The following is a 17,168-nucleotide window of genomic DNA, read 5'->3' on the forward strand; positions in this document are numbered from 1 at the left end:
CACCCCCAGAGGCCTTTTACGTGGGAAAACTAGGAATAAATTAGCCCATCCCCCAACCAGGGACTACACAAAGTAATGCTTGTCTTCAATTGCAGTCACGCTATTTGTTTGGCTTTAAAAACGTTGGCTTTTTAGTAGCAAATATCTCCTAGGGTAGCACATCCAACCATCTAGCAGAAGCTAATGTAATCTCTCACCTTTAACTCGCGCTTCAAAGAACTCACATAGATAAAATTCTAAGCAATAAGAGCTCGGAGTCAAAAATTGCAGAAGACACCAGGTGCCTTGAGTAAGAGTCAGCAGAAACAACAACAGAACAGAATCATGAAGACATCAGATTTTGGAATTACATACTCTATATATGACAAAATTAGATAAATAAAAGAGTGATTTGAAGCTATGAGTGAAAGGTAATAAACAAAAGAAAGAAGCAGATTTGAAATATCTATGCAGATTGGCCTTCTAGGTATGAAAAATAATTATAGATTAAAAATTCCGTAGATATAGCAAGTTAAATGTTGTTAACTTGGGCAAAGCCAATATTTGAAGAATTTATGTTGAAAAATTTTCCAAAACTGATAGAAAATACCAGATATTTAAGAATTCCAGCCAGAATTAATAGAAAGAAATGTGCATGTGCATATGTCATAGTGAAACAGCAGAATACTACAGACAGAAGACCTTGAAATCAAGTAGAGAAGGATGACATTACAGAGAAGGACTATTAAGACTAACAGTGATTTAAAAAGCCATGAAGGAAGAAGGCAGTGGATATCTTCAAAGAGTTGAAAGAGGACTATCAATGAAAATATTTTTCAATAATAAAGGCAAAGTAAAGGCATTTTCAGACAGAAACCAGTGTTTTGGCACAAGTAGACACTCATTAAGGAAATTCTAAAAGATAAACATTAAGCAGAAGGAATATGATCCCATTGGTAAGTCTAAGATGCAAAAAGGAAGGAAGAGCAAAGAAAATGATATATTGGGTTGACCAAAAAAAGTGCCTTTGGTTTTTAAGTTAAAAAAAAAAAAAAGCCACGTTTTTCATTTTCACCAAGAACTTTATTGAACAACATATTCACCCTTTTGTTCCACTACCTTCTGCCACTTTTCAGGCAACTTCATAATTCCATCTTCCCAAAACTTTTATCTTTTTGAGTAAAGAACTATTACAGGTGCCTTTTACAGTCTTCCAGAGAGCTGACATTTTTTCCAGAGAATTTTGTGAAGACCGAAATAAATGGAAATACAAAGGTGCAATGTCTGGTGAGTATGGTGGTTGAATCAGAACTTCCCAGCCAAGCTGTAACAGTTTTTGCCTGGTCATCAAAAGACATGCGGTCTTGCGTTATCCTGATGGAAGATTGTGTGTTTTCTGTTGACTACTTCTGGACGCCTTTTGTCACGTGGTCTAATGGGGAGCAGTACTCGTTGGAATTAATCATTTGGTTTTCTGGAAGGAGCTCATAATAGAGGACTCCCTTCCAATCCCACCATATACACAACATCACCTTCTTTGGATGAAGACCAGCCATTAGTGTGGTTGGTGGTGGTTCATTTTGCTTGCCTCACGATCTTTTCCGTTCCACATGGTTGTACAGTATCCACTTTTCATTGCCCATCACAATTTGTTTTAAAAATGGAACGTTTTACTTATGTTTCAGTAGAGAATCTCATATGGAAATATAGTCAACAGGGTTTGTTTTGCTTAACTTATGTGGAACCCAAACATAAAAGAGATTAACATAACCAAGCAGGTGCTAATGATTTTCAACAATTGATTTGGATATTTTGAGTATGTCAGCTGTCTCCCATGTGGTATAACATTGATCTCAATTAATGTCTTGATTTGATTGCTGTCACCCTCAGTTGGTCTACCCGACGGTGGAGCATTCTCCAGCTCTCCAGCACTAAACTTCATAAACCAGTTTTTTTTTTAACATCTTTATTGGAGTATAATTGCTTTACAATGGTGTGTTAGCTTCTGCTTTATAACAGAGTGAATCAGCTATACATATACATACGTATCCCCGTATCTCCTCCCTCTTGCGTCTCCCTCCCACCCTCCCTATCGCACCCCTCTAGGTGGTCACAAAGCACCGAGCTGATCTCCCAGTGCTCTGCGGCTGCGTCCCAAGAGCTATCTATTTTACATTTGGTAGTATATATAAGTCCATATCACTCTCTCACTTTGTCCCAGCATACCCTTCCCCTTCCCCGTGTCTTCAAGTCCATTCTCTACGTCTGCCTCTTTATTGCTGTCCTGCCCCTAGGTCCTTCAGAACCATTTTTTTTTTTAGATTCCATATATATGTGTTAGCATATGGTGTTTCTTTTTCTCTTTCTGACTTACTTCACTCTGCATGACAGACTCTAGGTCCATCCACATCACTACAAATAACTCAATTTCATTTCTTCTTATGGCTGAGTAATATTTCATTGTCTATATGTGCCACATCTTATTTATCCATTCATCTGTCGCTGGACACATAGGTTGCTTCCATGTTCTGGCTATTGTAAAGAGAGCTGCAATGAACATTGTGGTACATGACTCTTTTTGAATTATGGTTTTCTCAGGATATACGCCCAGTAGTGGGATTGCTGGGTCGTATGGTAATTCTATTTTTAGTTTTTTAAGTAACCTTCATACTGTTCTCCATAGTGGATGTATCAACTTACATTCCCACCAACAGTGCAAGAGGGTTCCCTTTTCTCCACACTCTCTCCAGCATTTATTGTTTGTACATTTTTTGATGATGGCCATTCTGACTGGTGTGAGGTGATATCTCATTGTAGTGTTTTGGTTTTTTTAAATTTATTTATATTTATTTTTGGCTGCATTGGGTCTTCATTGCTGCGCACAGGCCCTCCCTAGTTGTGGTGAGCGGGGGCTACTCTTCGCTGCGGTGCAACGGCCTCTCTCACTGCAGTGGCTTCTCTTGTTGCGGAGCACAGGCTCCAGGCGTGCAGGCCTCAGCAGTTGCGGCACATGGGCTCAGTAGTTGTGGCTCGCGGGCTCCAGAGCACAGGCTCAGCAGTTGTGGCGCACGGGCCCCGCTGCTCTGCGGCATGTGGGATCCTCCCGGACCAGGGCTCAAACCTGTGTCCCCTGCATTGGCAGGCGGACACCCAACCACGGTACCACCAGGGAAGCCCCTCATTGTAGTTTCGATTTGCATTTCTCTAAGTATTAGTGATGTTGAGCATCCTTTCCTGTGTTTGTTGGCAATCTGTATATCTTCTTTGGAGAAATGTCTATTTAGCTCTTCTGCCCATTTTTGGACTGGGTTGTTTGTTTTTGTGACACTGAGCTGTATGAGCTGCGTGTATATTTTGGAGGTTAATTTTTTGTCAGTTGCTTCGTTTGCAACTATTTTCTCCCATTCTGAGGGTTGTCTTTTCGTCTTGTTTATGGTTTCCTTTACTGTGCAAAAGCTTTGAAGTTTCAATAGGTCATTTGTTTGTTTTTATTTCCCTTACTCTAGGAGGTGGGTCAAAAAGGATCTTGCTGTGATTTATGTCATACAGTGTTCTGCCTATGTTTTCCTCTAAGAGTTTGATAGTGTCTGGCCTTACATTTAGGTCTTTAATCCATTTGGAGTTTCTTTTTATGTATGGTGTTAAGGAGGGTTCTAATTTTATTCTTTTACATGTAGCTGTCCAGTTTTCCCAGCCCCACTTATTGAAGAGGTGGTCTTTTCTCCATTTTATATTCTTGCCTTCTTTATTGAAAATAAGGTGACCATATGTGCGTGGGTTTATCTCTGGGCTTTCTATCCTGTTCCATTGATCTATATTTCCATTTTTGTGCCAGTACCATACTGTCTTGATTACTGTAGCTTTGTAGTGTAGTCTGAAGTCTGGGAGCCTGATTCCTCCAGCTCTGTTTTTCTTTCTCAAGATTACATTGGCTGTTCGGGGTCTTTTGTGTTTCTATACAGATTGTGAAATTTTTTGTTCTAGTTCTGTGAAAAATGCCATTGATAGTTTGATAGGGATTGTGTTGAATCTGTAGATTGCTTTGGGTAGTATAGTCATTTTCACAATGTTGATTCTTCCAGGCCAGCACATGGTATATCTCTCTATCTGTTTATATCATTTTTAATTTCTTTCATCAGTGTCTTATAGTTTTCTGCATACAGGTCCTTTGTCTCCTTAGGTAGATTTATTCCTTGTTATTTTATTATTTTTGTAAATGGGAGTGTTTCCTTCATTTCTCTTTCAGATTTTTCATCATTAGTGTATAGGAATGCAAGAGATTCCTGTGCATTAATTTTGTATCCTGCTACTTTACCAAATTCATTGATTAGCTCTAGTAGTTTTCTGGTAGCATCTTTAGGATTCTCTATGTATAGTATCATCTTATCTGCAAACAGTGACAGCTTCACTTCTTCTTTTCCAGTTTGGATTCCTTCTATTTCTTTTTCTTCTCTGATTGCTGTGGCTAAAACTTCCAAAACTATGTTGAATAATAGTGGTGAGAGCGGGCAGCCTTGTCTTGTTCCTGATCTTAGTGGATATGGTTTCAGTTTTTTACCATTGAGAACAATGTTGGCTGTGCGTTTGTCATATATGGCCTTTATTATGTTGAGTTAAGTTCCCTCTATGCCTACTTTCTGGAGGATTTTTATCATAAATGGGTGTTGAATTTTGTCAAAATCTTTTTCTGCATATTGAGATGATCATATAGTTTTTCTCCTTCACTTTGTTAACATGGTTTATCACATTGATTGATTTGTGTATATTGAAGAATCCTTGCATTCCTGGGATAAACCCCACTTGATCATGGTGTATGATCCTTTTAATGTGTTGTTGGATTCTGTTTGTGAGTATTTTGTTGAGGATTTTTACATCTATATTCATCAGTGATATTGGTCTGTAATTTTCTTTTTTTGTAGTATATTTGTCTGGTTTTGGTATCCAGGTGATGGTGGCCTCATAGAATGAGTTTGGGAGTGTTCCTCCCTCTGCTATATTTTGGAAGAGTTTGAGAAGATAGGTGTTAGCTGTTCTCTAAATGTTTGATAGAATTCGCCTGTGAATCCATTTGGTCCTGGTCTTTTGTTTGTTGGAAGATTCTTAATCAGTATCAATTTCAGTGCTTGTGATTGGTCTGTTTATATTTTCTATTTCTTCCTGGTTCAGTCTTGGAAGGTTTTGCTTTTCTAAGAATTTGTCCATTTCTTCCAGGTTGTCCATTTGATTAGCATAGAGTTGCTTGTAGTAATCTATACTAGAGCCTGCTTGCGCACAGGCTTCTTGGTGGCTGCAGCAGCAGCCTTAGAGTTTCATGCCTGTCTCTGGTGTCCACACTGATAGCCGTGGCTCGTGCCTGTCTCTGGAGCTCATTTAGGTGGTGCTCTGAACCCCCTCTCCTTGCGCACCCCAAAACAATGGTCTCTTGCCTCTTAGGCAGGTTCAGATTTTTTCCTGGACTCCCTCGTGGCTAGCTGTGGCGCACTAGCCCCCTTCAGGCTATGTTCACGCAGCCAACCCTAGTCCTCTTCCTGGGATCTGACCTCTGAAGCCGGAGCCTCAGCTCCCAGCCCCCGCCCCCCTAGCGGGTGAGCAGACAAGCCTCTCAGGCTGGTGAGTGCTGGTCGGCACCGATCCTCTGTGCGGGAATCTCTCCGCTTTGCCCTCTACACCCCTGTTGCTGAGATCTCCTCTGTGGCTCCAAAGCTACCCCCTTCCGCCACCCACAGTCTCCGCCCACGAAGGGGCTTCCTAGTGTGTGGAAACCTTTCCTCCTTCACAGCTTCCTCCCACTGGTGCTGGTCCTGTCCCTATTCTTTTGTCTCTGTTTATTCTTTTTTCTTTTGCTCTACCCATGTACGTGGGGGGTTTCTTCCCTTTTGGGAGGTCTGAGGTCTTCTGCCAGCGTTCGGTAGGTGTTCTGTAGGAGTTGTTCCATGTAGTTGTAGATGTATTTCTGATGTATTTGTGGGGAGGGAGGTGATCTCCACGTCTTACTCCTCTGCCGTCTTGAAGGCCTTCCCCACAAACCACTTTTGACATGTTCATTCAGTCACAGCACTGTCTTCATACACTGCACAAACCTTTTTTTTGTGTTTTGGTTGTGTTTTTACCTTTCTTGAAATAATAAAGCATGATATGCTGAAAATGTTGCTTTTCTTCTTCCAACTTCAGTATTAAAATGGCTACACAAAAATTCACCAATTTTGATGTCTTTGTAAATGCATGCTGATATGACAGCCGTCACATACGGTCTAACAAAATTGCTTTGAATGAAGTTAGAGACAACTAAATGCTACTAGAGCCATCTTATTGAAGAAACCGAATGAACCTTTTGGCCAACACAATGTATGGGTAAATCTTCAAAAAGGAAGATATACCTATATAAAATAATAATGAAAATGAAGATGATGTTTTGTGAGGTTCTAGAAAAGAAGTAAAATTCTGACCAACAGTAGCAGGTGAGTTGGGAAGGGGTAATAGAGTTAATGCATTCCAAGGTTATTGTATTATTTGAGAGGAGAATAAAGATATGAATTATGCGTAACCTTTACCAAGGAAAGTATGTGTGTTAAAATTTCTAGGGTAACTTCTGAAGAATAGCGATAGAGGTTGTCAATTCCAAACTGGTTGTGGAGGAAAAAAAAAAGACAAAAACAAACCAAACAACAACAAAAAACTCAATCTAAAAGAAGGTAAGACAGGACAAAAAGAAGTATAGAATATGGAACCAATAGAAATCACAAAATAAGAGGTAGATAGTTATCCATGTATTTCAGTAATTACTAGGGAAAGAAAAAATATTTAAATGACCTAGTTGACAGAAAAAGATTTTCAGACTAGAGTACTGTGTTTTGTTAAAGTAATGTTCATGGTGTTTTTGTTTTTTAAATCAAACCATCACAGAATGGTTTGAAGTGGAAAATAAGTTCTCCTGGCTGCAAGTCTTTATTCCCTTTCACAGAAGTAACTACTGTTTTTTTCCATTTCCTTCCAGACATTTTCTATATATTGTTCTCCAGACTTCTTTTTTTGTCCTCTCACTTTACAACTGTTTGAACATTTTCCATGTTAACATATATTGCTGTTATTTGTTCTTGTTAATAGCTGCAGAGTATTTTGTTGTACAGAGGTAACATTCATTTAATCCCTTATCGATGTACATTTAGGTTATTTCCACATTTTTTTGCTGTTGCAATCAGTGTTGCAGTGAACATCTTTGTATGTATTGTTGGGTATATAAAGTTTGATTAATAGTGCCAAATGGCTTCCAAAAAGCATGATCAGTTTTTCATTTTCACAGGCAGATTTGAAAATCTTTCTTAATACTGTCTCCAAAATATATATTACTGGGAATTGTAAAACTTCTGCAAAACTGATGGGATTAAAAAATAGCTTTAATTTGTGTTTCTTTAATTTGAGAATAAGCATCCTTTATAAGTTTATTGGCATTTATATTTCCTTTACTATGAAATACCCATCCATCCTCTTTTCTTAGCCTGCTTTTGAAGGTGTGTATGAGAGTGGGGTTATTTGTGAAATACTTTTTGAAAGATGATTTTGAAATTCCAAGATTCTTCTTTATCTCAGGATAATTTTTTATTATTTTTATGGAGTGCTTAGAAGTGTCTGATGGAGAATACTAGTACTAGAAATTAGTTCATGCAGTCCAAAGGATTCCTTTCAAAGACTTATAGCCAAGTTCAGAGATCCGGAATATGACATTGGTATCAGTTGTTATGTTTGGTTCTTCTTGGGCTAACATCCATAAAATGGATGTCCAGAAAGTCTACTCTACCTTTGACTATATTCCATAGAAGTCAGCAGTTCTTTCTGGATTTAATCTCTTTCTTGCTCTGATTTTGTTTATTTTTTAGTCCATGCTGTGTTTGCATTCTAATCATAGGCCACATCTCAGTAAGGTCGTTGTTCCTCTTTTGCTGGAAAGGAGGACATAGTAGTAAGTACTTTGCCAGGGTCCTGGGAGTTATTCAGCCTCCTCCCAGATACTTGCTTTCCAGTTGCCAGGATCCTTTTCTTTTTTTTTTTTCAATTGGTTGCAGTTGGAAAGTCAGCTGGGGTTATGATGCGGCAACTCCAGAGATCACTTTCTGATTTTGGTTTAGGCTTCATAATGATGCCGTTTCCCTTTATGTCTTGGGCCAGGCATTCCAGAAATTAGGATTGTCCTTGCTGCACACTGCCCTGTTGTTTGAAGCACTAAGTGACTCTTCCACACTATGGCTCATTCTTTAAGCCCTTTAAATTGATCTAGGTCAGCAGCTGTTTATGTAGTTCTAGATATTGGTTTAATTGATTAACCTCAGTATTAAATTCATGATCTACTACCATATTGTTTCAGGGAGGGATATGATGAATCGTATGGCTGCCTTTCATTTTGCCACAATCAGATTTTTAATACTTAGGACCCTTTTTGTTGTTGTTGTTAAAATCTGAGAGGCATATTGCTTTTAGTCATTTCCCAAGTACTATTTTTTAGGACCCATTTGATTACCAAAACCCTTAAGAGGATATTGAATCCAAGTGTAATCCAAAGGACCCTTTTTATACACGAGGGGTGCAACCAGCTTACTTCAGTTCATTCCCAGAGTGTGAACACTTAAGCCCTTTATGTCAACTTGCCAATAGTATCAAAAGGCCCTACAGTTCCAGTCTCTTACCTTCCAAGACTTCCACTCTTTCCTTATTATGTTTTTATAAATGTATCAAGTGTGGCATTATTAGAGTCTATCTTAACGCTATTTTGGTGGACTGATTGTAGCAGAAGCAACTGGTAGCTAAGTAAACGCTGGCATTGGCTAATTGTATCCAGAGCTAAGAAACTGAAAGCAAAGACCAGACTCCAGAGTTACCCCAGATACTAAGCCATATCTTATAGAGTAGCATGTTTTGGGGAATGGGCTTCCTACTTCAGTTAAAAATTGTAGTTGAGGGTTGCCGTGTGCTGCTAGACAGGAGATGGCTTAGGAACAAGGGACAGCGGTGGAGTTTGTCCACCTTTAAAACTTGGTCTTCAGAATCTTGTAGTGCTTGTTACCCTTACTATTAGCAAATCTGTGTCTGAGTGTTAGCCTTCACTGTGGTGAAGGCTGGGATCACTGAATGTGCCAAACTTAAACCCTAATACAGTGTTTTTTCAAAAAAATTTAAAACATAAATCCCTGTGTCAGTACCATCTAGAGGGACTTCCCTGGCTGTCCAATGGTTAAGACTCTGCACTCCCAATGCAGGGGGCCCAGCTAAGATTGCTGGTCAGGGAACTAGATCCCGCGTGCTGCAACTAAGAATCCCGAATGTGGTGATGAAGATCCTGCATGTCACAACTAAGACCCGGCACAGCCAAATATAATAAACAAACAAACAAACCATATAGGACTCTATAACTAATGCTGCACTTTTCAGTTCTTTTTTACGGCTACCTCTCAGAGCTCAAGCCAGTCTTAAAAGCACTGAAAATCTGGACTGGTTCCACTATACCATCTCAAACACAGAGCTACTGTCTCTCTTTCTTCCCTATGGATCACCTTTCTGGCTGAAGTGGGGGACACTTGTTTTTTTCTTAGGACTATCAGGTTGAGTTCCCTAACGCACAACTGCCCTTATCAGAGAAGAAGGGCAAAGACACCCACACATTCTGTCTCTGGTGGATTTTTCCCTTCCTATATAAGGACATACTCATCAGCCAGGTTTTTAGTAGGACATTTCTAGGAACCTTAGCCACAGTCATTCATGGACTCTTATTCTAATATTCTACTTTTAATGTGATTCTCCTGTAACTAACAACTGACTCAGTTTTCCATGCTTCAGGTTTTCAAGACACCAAGTGTGATTGGCTCATCCCATTTTTTAACATCACTTGTCCCACCTCAGTGCGTTCAGCAAGTAGAAAACCACAAGGCACACACAGTAGGTCCTGTTGCATGGAGGTGGATTCTCTTATGAGGGCTGTGGTCAGGCTGGCAGTGGTTAGTCCTTTAGAAAAAAGTGCCATTAGCACAAGTAGGAAAGTCCAAAGAGAAAATTGGTGTCTGAGAGAAGATTTGGAACCCTCAGGCATATTAAATTCAAGGTGCTAGCAAGGCATTCAGGTGAAAATAACAGGTACATAGTCAAAACTGCAGATATGGGGTTCTGTTCTTCAACTACTCTAGTTGACTGCTGGGGTATGAAGAATGCAACTTCTCTTTTTTGAGAAAATAGCTTCTCAACACCCATTTATGCATGAACAACAGAGCTGGAACCTACAGGCCTGAGGCCTCTGGACTTAGTGGATTTTATGCTGTATCTCAGTGAAAGGTAACAGTGATCTGGTATCACCCAATCAGAAGAATGAAATAAATCCAAATTTCAAGTAATTTTGATGAGGCTGATGTAAGCCATCAAAGAATAGCTATATCTGTGATAAATAACTATTTAGCTTACTTGCCTTTCAGGATGAACTACAAAATACTATCTTTATGTAAAACTGCTTCATGTTGCAATTTCGGTTCATAGAAGATTCTGCCCACTTTGCATTGAAGCTTAAGCCAATACTGTGAAATAGATATTTGAATAACATACTCAAAACTGAAGTTTATTCACTAAGTTACGTATATTAAAGAAGGCACAGTCCCCAAACATCTGAGTTATTAATGACCTGTTCTTGTGAATTCTAGCTTCTAGCTACAGTCATAGAAAGCTGTCGCTCAGTCTCACCAAGACTCTGTCTTTCCTGGCAGAAACCTCACACAGCTACTACTGGGAGCACAGTTGTGGTGTGGAACACGGCTGATTTTCCTGAAGAATTAGTGTCTGTTACTCGTAGTTTTAATTCAGCCGTATTATTGACTTTTACAGGTCGGTTTAAGAATTTAGACATCATTAAGAAGTTAGGCACCATTTGTGAAGTTACTCCTGTGAGAAAATATATTCTAAATCCTAGACTTAACTGAAGAATTGTTCAGCACAGCTCAGATATAAGACTTCTGTGCACATTTAAAAGTGATTAGGTAGGGAATTCCCTGGCAGTCCAGTGGTTAGGACTATGTGCTTCCATTGCAGGGGTACAGGTTGTTTTTTTGTTTTTTTTAAAAAATTAATTAATTAATTAATTTATTTATTTTTGGCTGCGTTGGGCCTTCACTGCTGCAAGCTTTTTACTGTAATCTTCAGGAGTTATCCCGTACTTCTGCCTCGGTTGATAATGGGGAACATGAAATTATCATCTATTCTGGATTATCTTTGTTGATGCCCTTCTACTGGCAAATTATTTTTTAATTATTTTTGGCTGCATTGGATCTTCGTTGCTGCATGCGGGCTTTCTCTAGTTGCGGCGAGTGAGGCGACTCTTCATTGCAGTGCGCGGGCTTCTCATCGTGGTGGCTTCTTTTGTTGCGAGTGCGGGCTCTAGGCGTGTGGGCTCAGTATTTGTGGCATGAGGGCTCAGTAGTTGTGGCTCACGGGCTCTAGAGCACAGGCTCAGTAGTTGTGGCACACAGGCTTAGTTGCTCCGTGGCAAGTGGGATCTTCCCAGACCAGGGCTCGAACCCCTGTCCCCTGCATTGACAGGTGGATTCTTAACCACTGTGCCACCAGGGAAGTCCCTATTGGCAGATTATTAAGAAATTATTTTCTTCCTCACTTTCTAGGAACTCTATTTGGTGCTTGCTGAAATAAAATGTTGCCACTGTGCACTTAGGTTTAAGGCATATGTAACCATTCATGTAATACAGGTTTTCCCATTTTTACAAATAAAAGCTAAATTTTCTTTAAAGATTTTTACTCAGATTTTTATTGTTAGAAAATTGTACCCTTATTTGATTTATCTAGTTCTTTAAAATTGGTAACACTAAATTATTTAACTGAATTATCAATTAATGTTAACTTGAAGGGACTGTTGAAAAGAGTGCCATAATGATTATAAATAAATTTGGTGTATCATACCTAAATTAAATATATGTATAAACCACATCAGTAATGACTGGTTTTTTTAAAAGGTATTTTATGGCATAGAAAAATATTTAAAGCTTTGTTTTAGCTCTGAATTGAAAGTTGTAATATAAGGGGAAAATATCTCTGATTTGTGTGAGAATTTTATTTGTTTATCTAAGGCCTAATTTCTAAGTTTTTCCTTCTTGGCCTTGTATGTTATTCTAAGATGACTTTAAGTTAGGGCTAGAGCTTATCTGGACACCGACTGGTTTTAAACGTGATGTTGTTTTACAAAAGACCATTACAAAACACTATCTAATAAAAAATATGGTGATGTCCTAAAAAGGAACACTTTTGTTTGTATCTTTCTTGCCTCCAGCATATAATAATATTGCTGTTGCATTTATTCTGTGTCAAATATTGTATTAAATGCACTACATACTCTTTCTCACAGCGTTCCCAGCGGAGGGACTTGCATAAACAGAAGCTTAGGGGCATGAGAATCTATTACAAAAATGGCCAGCTGGGTTTCCCTGGTGGCTCAGTGGTTGAGAGTCCACCTGCCGATTCAGGGGACACAAGTTTGTGCCCCGGTCCGGGAGGATCCCACATGCCGCGGAGCGGCTGGGCCCGTGAGCCATGGCCACTGGGCCTGCGCGTCTGGAGCTTGTGCTCCGCGGCGGGAGAGGGCACAACAGTGAGAGGCCCGCGTACCGCAAAAAAAAAAAAAAAAAAAATATGGCCAGCAACTGGTATTACCAAAATGTAGGGAATGTTTCTGGAAAGTGGTAGATAAGGAAGCCAAACAGGTGGAATGAATTCAGATGATACTTTAATGGATTCAGCTGTGATTCAGAAGAGTTAGATTGCCTAAGGTTACATTGCCAGTGAATGGCTGAATCGGCACTTGAATCCAGGTATGTCTAATCCAGACCTCGAGCTCTTCTTCATTACATTGCATTTACATAATACAAATGCAATCATTTTATCAACTTCTAAACTCCTTTTACTGGAGTAAAACACTGTTTCTATGCAAAGTGAAGTTCGGTGATGACAATGTCATTCTAGGCAGTATTCCCATATTAACCATAAAATTCCCATAAATAACGAATATTTTATTTGAATATAACTTTTTCTAGTTTAAACAACCCAAATAGGTTTTTGGTAGACAATTGGAAAATACAACTCAAAAAAGAAGAAAGCAAATTTACTTTAAATTTTAATACCCCAGACATAAACATTGTGTATGTTTTTGAGACATTTTTTTCTGTATACATATGTACTTATATAATATATATGTAATATCCCTTCTTCACTTAATATATCATGAACATGTTTTCATATCAAAACATGTTTTAACTGTGTTGTAATATCTATGACTGTACTATAAGTTATTTTACCATGCTTTCATTATTAACTAACACTGTAGAGAATATCATCTCTGCATATCTCAAGAAAATAAATTTTGAAGTGAAATTATGAGTTCTAGGATTTTATACATTTTTAAGGCTTCTGGCTTTATAGAAAGAATGTACCAGTGTACATTCCCATTAAAGTATTAAGAATGTCTAATTCCTCATCTCTGATACTTACTGTAAAGTTTTCCTTCTTATAGATAGAGACACAAAATGTAACATGGTGACCAAGTTATTATCATTTTGTTTTTCAGGAGATGATTTTTCTTTGATTCAACAAGAGATATTTATGGTTAAAGAATGTAAGCATTGCAACATTGTTGCCTACTTCGGGAGCTATCTCAGGTAAAAAACACAAAAGCATCTACTCTGTCTTTGTATTTCCTATTTCTTTGCTCACATACCCCCTCCCTTTCATGTAAGTGCTATTTTGTATATAAATTTTAAAAATTATTTGTCTGAAGTTCTAAAATTTCTCAGGTCTTCTTCTTGTCTACTCTTTTATATTAATAACGACAGTTTCATTTATGCATTTATACCTTATCTGGCAACCTTAATGAAATACTATGAATGATTACAAATAAGTGTTTTAGCTTATAAAACTGGGCACATTCTAAACCATTTAAGGTGGGAACAAAGCTGAAATTAATATGCTTTTCTGTATCCTGAAGGGCAATTTCCTGTTGCAGTCTATCCTAAACCTGCAGTGTATCCTAAACCTTTGTGTGCTAAAGAGTGACAGCCTTCAAAATATGTCAGTTGTTGAGAATTACTAACTAATATAATTTTCTTTCTCTTTCATGTTAGTCGGGAAAAACTATGGATTTGTATGGAATACTGTGGTGGCGGATCACTTCAAGATATTTACCATGGTACTGTTAATTTGACTCCACATTTTAAAACTTTGACTTTAATGACTGTTATTTGACATTTCTAGTTAACAAGGGATACTAACAGGTAGATTTACTGTTCTTCCGTCCTGCTCCTGGAGTATTGCGTAAAAGAAACCTATATTTTGTATTTTGTATTTTGTTGGTTATTCAGTTAAATTGCTGGAGCCTGAACTGAGAAATCGGAGAGTACTTGAACAATCCAGATTTAACTTTTCAGACGTAGTCTCTAGGAAGTCTTATGTAGTCTCTAGGGAAGTATTTTATCTACAAACAAAGCTGCCTAAACTTCCTTGTAAATTAGAATTGAAATGTAAAGGGTGACTCTCACATAAAGCAAATTACATGTCTATCTTAATAATAACTTAAGCTGCTAACTAGGAAAACAGTTTAGTTGTTGCTATAATATTTTTGTATTAAAAATATATAATTTTAAGAATTTGGAGTATTTTATTTAGCATTATGTTAATTTAGACAACTTTCTGAATTGAACTTTCCCTTATAATACTATATTAGAATGACTATTCTCTTTTATTTTACCCCTGTTGTTGATTTTTAAAAATTATTGGTAGAAAACAGCTCTGTGCCACTTGGTTTAAAATTCTTTTCTGTGGGACTTCCCTGGTAGTCCAGTGAGTAAGACTCCATGCTCCCAGTGCAGGGGGCCCGGGTTTGATCCCTGGTTGTGGAACTAGATCCTGTATGCATGCCGAGACTAAGAAGCCCACAAGCCGCAACTAAGAAGTCCACATGCCGCAACTAAAACAAACAAAAGATCTCGCATGCTGCAGCTAAAGATAACACGTGCCACAACTGAGACCTGATGCAGCCTAAATAAATAAATATTAAAAAAATAAAATTATTTTGTATGATTTTATGAAAAATTATCTTTTATATGAAGAATTTTTATCTAATATCAAGAATGAGAACTCAAGGATATGGATTAATAAAACTATGCAGTGGGCATTTTTTATTTTTTACTACTTACCCTTTTAAATTGAAAGAATTATTTTGAGACATTAATTTTATTTCTTTATGAAATTTCTGCTTTCCATTATTAATCCTGCTATTTATTGAATTAAATTGAATCTAAAAAGTATTCATCCCTGTAAATATACTAGATAGCATAGTAATCAAGAATAACTACACCTATAATAACTGTTAATAAAGTGGTTTCAAAACCCTTCTATTACTCCTGTTTTATCAAGTTACTGCGAATCAAAATTTTATGTTCCTGAGTAGGTGTAGGGAACCAGTGATTAAAGTATGTAGTAAAATATTTTCTTAAGTAAAGATTACATGTAAGTGTATCTGATTTTGATTTCACTGTCAGCAAATACCACCCCGGATTTCAAATATTCTTTCATGATATTGGAAGGCATATTTCAAAAGCCCCTAGTTGGGTACTTGCAGAAGGATTTTATATTTCATAGGGAGAGATTTGGTTTTCAGAAGTTACCTAATGGCTTTTTGGATACTTAGGTAAGGTATTGGATCAAGCTCCTTGTTTCGATAGATATAGTAAAGAATTATGCTAAGGAAATGATATCTTGACTTTTAAAAAAATAAATGATGCCTTCTAGTATATTTCAACAGTCGATCCCTGTATGGTCCTCTAACTTGTGTATGTAACTGTAACTAATTATATATGTTTTTCTCATTTGGGGGCTTTATTGTTTAAAATATTGTTCAGGATTGAGATCATGTCCATTGCTTTGTATAGAACATCCTGTGATGTCCAGTACTGTGCTTTGCACATTATGGGTGCTTAATATTTTCACTGTCCAAAGTTGTTATGGAACAAATCTTCCTTTTTTTTTTTTTAACATCTTTACTGGAGTATAATTGCTTTACAAAGTTGTATTAGTTTCTGCTGTATAACAAAGTGAATCAGCTATATGTATACATATATCCCCATATCTCCTCCCTCTTGTGTCTCCCTCCCACCCTCTGTATCCCACCCCTCTAGGTGGTCACAAAGCACCGAGCTGACCTCCCTGTGCTATGCGGCTGCTTCCCACTAGCTATCTGTTTTACATTTGGTAGTGTATGTATGTCCATGCCACTCTCTCACTTCGTCCCAGCATACCCTTCCCCCTCCCTGTGTCCTCAAGTCCATTCTCTACGTCTGCCTCTTTATTCCTGTCCTGCCCCTAGGTTCTTCAGAACCATTTTTTTTTATTCCATATATATGTGTTAGCATACGATATTTGTTTTTCTCTTTCTGACTTACTTCACTCTGTATTACAGTCTCTAGGTCCATCCACATCACTACAAATAACTCAATTTCGTTTCTTTCTATGGCTGAGTAATATTCCATTGTATATATATGCCACATCTTCTTTATCCATTCAGCTGTCGCTGGACACATAGGTTGCTTCCATGTCCTGGCTATTGTAAAGAGAGCTGCAATGCACATTGTGGTACATGACTCTTTTTGAATTATGGTTTTCTCAGGGTATGTGTCCAGTAGTGGGATTGCTGGGTCGTATGGTAGTTCTATTTTTAGTTTTCTGAGGAACCTCCATACTGTTCTCCATAGTGGCTCTGTGAATTTACATTCCCACCAACAGTGCAAGAGGGTTCCCTTTTCTCCACACCCTCTCCAGCATTTATTGTTTGTAGATTTTTTGATGATGGCCATTCTGACTGGTGTGAGGTCATACCTCATGGTAGCTTTAAATCTTCCATTTTTAAAGTACATTTAAAAATTTTCAACTTTACTTTTTTTTTGTTTCCTGATTATAAGAATAATATATGCTCATCATGAGGAGAAGTCACCCAATGATTTATACAGAAGTTTTATAATTGTTTCTCATTTTTAAAATGTTTTTAATCTGTTGTATTGAAATGTGTAACGATGTGGTCTCTTTTTCTTTCTAGTTACAGGACCATTATCAGAATTGCAAATAGCCTATGTATGCAGAGAAACTTTACAGGTACTATGTTTGCTTAT

The 17,168-nt window shown here is 37.8% G+C and overlaps 1 protein-coding gene across 5 annotated transcripts in view; it reads left to right on the forward strand.

Annotated features, from left to right (window-relative positions):
* Positions 1-17,168, forward strand: part of MAP4K5 (mitogen-activated protein kinase kinase kinase kinase 5) — a 136,656-nt gene that overhangs the window by 42,014 nt on the left and 77,474 nt on the right. For 3 of the 5 annotated variants that reach the window (XM_067736255.1, XM_067736261.1, XM_067736249.1), the window contains exons 4-7: positions 1,165-1,266; positions 13,577-13,667; positions 14,130-14,194; positions 17,096-17,151. In XM_067736255.1, the coding sequence (XP_067592356.1) occupies positions 1,165-1,266; positions 13,577-13,667; positions 14,130-14,194; positions 17,096-17,151 (314 nt within the window). The remainder of the gene's footprint in view (positions 1-1,164; positions 1,267-13,576; positions 13,668-14,129; positions 14,195-17,095; positions 17,152-17,168) is intronic. The other 2 variants (XM_067736275.1, XM_067736270.1) reach the window with 1 other exon arrangement.

Source organism: Pseudorca crassidens, chromosome 1 (genome assembly GCF_039906515.1).
Source record: "Pseudorca crassidens isolate mPseCra1 chromosome 1, mPseCra1.hap1, whole genome shotgun sequence".
Taxonomy (NCBI): domain Eukaryota; kingdom Metazoa; phylum Chordata; class Mammalia; order Artiodactyla; family Delphinidae; genus Pseudorca; species Pseudorca crassidens.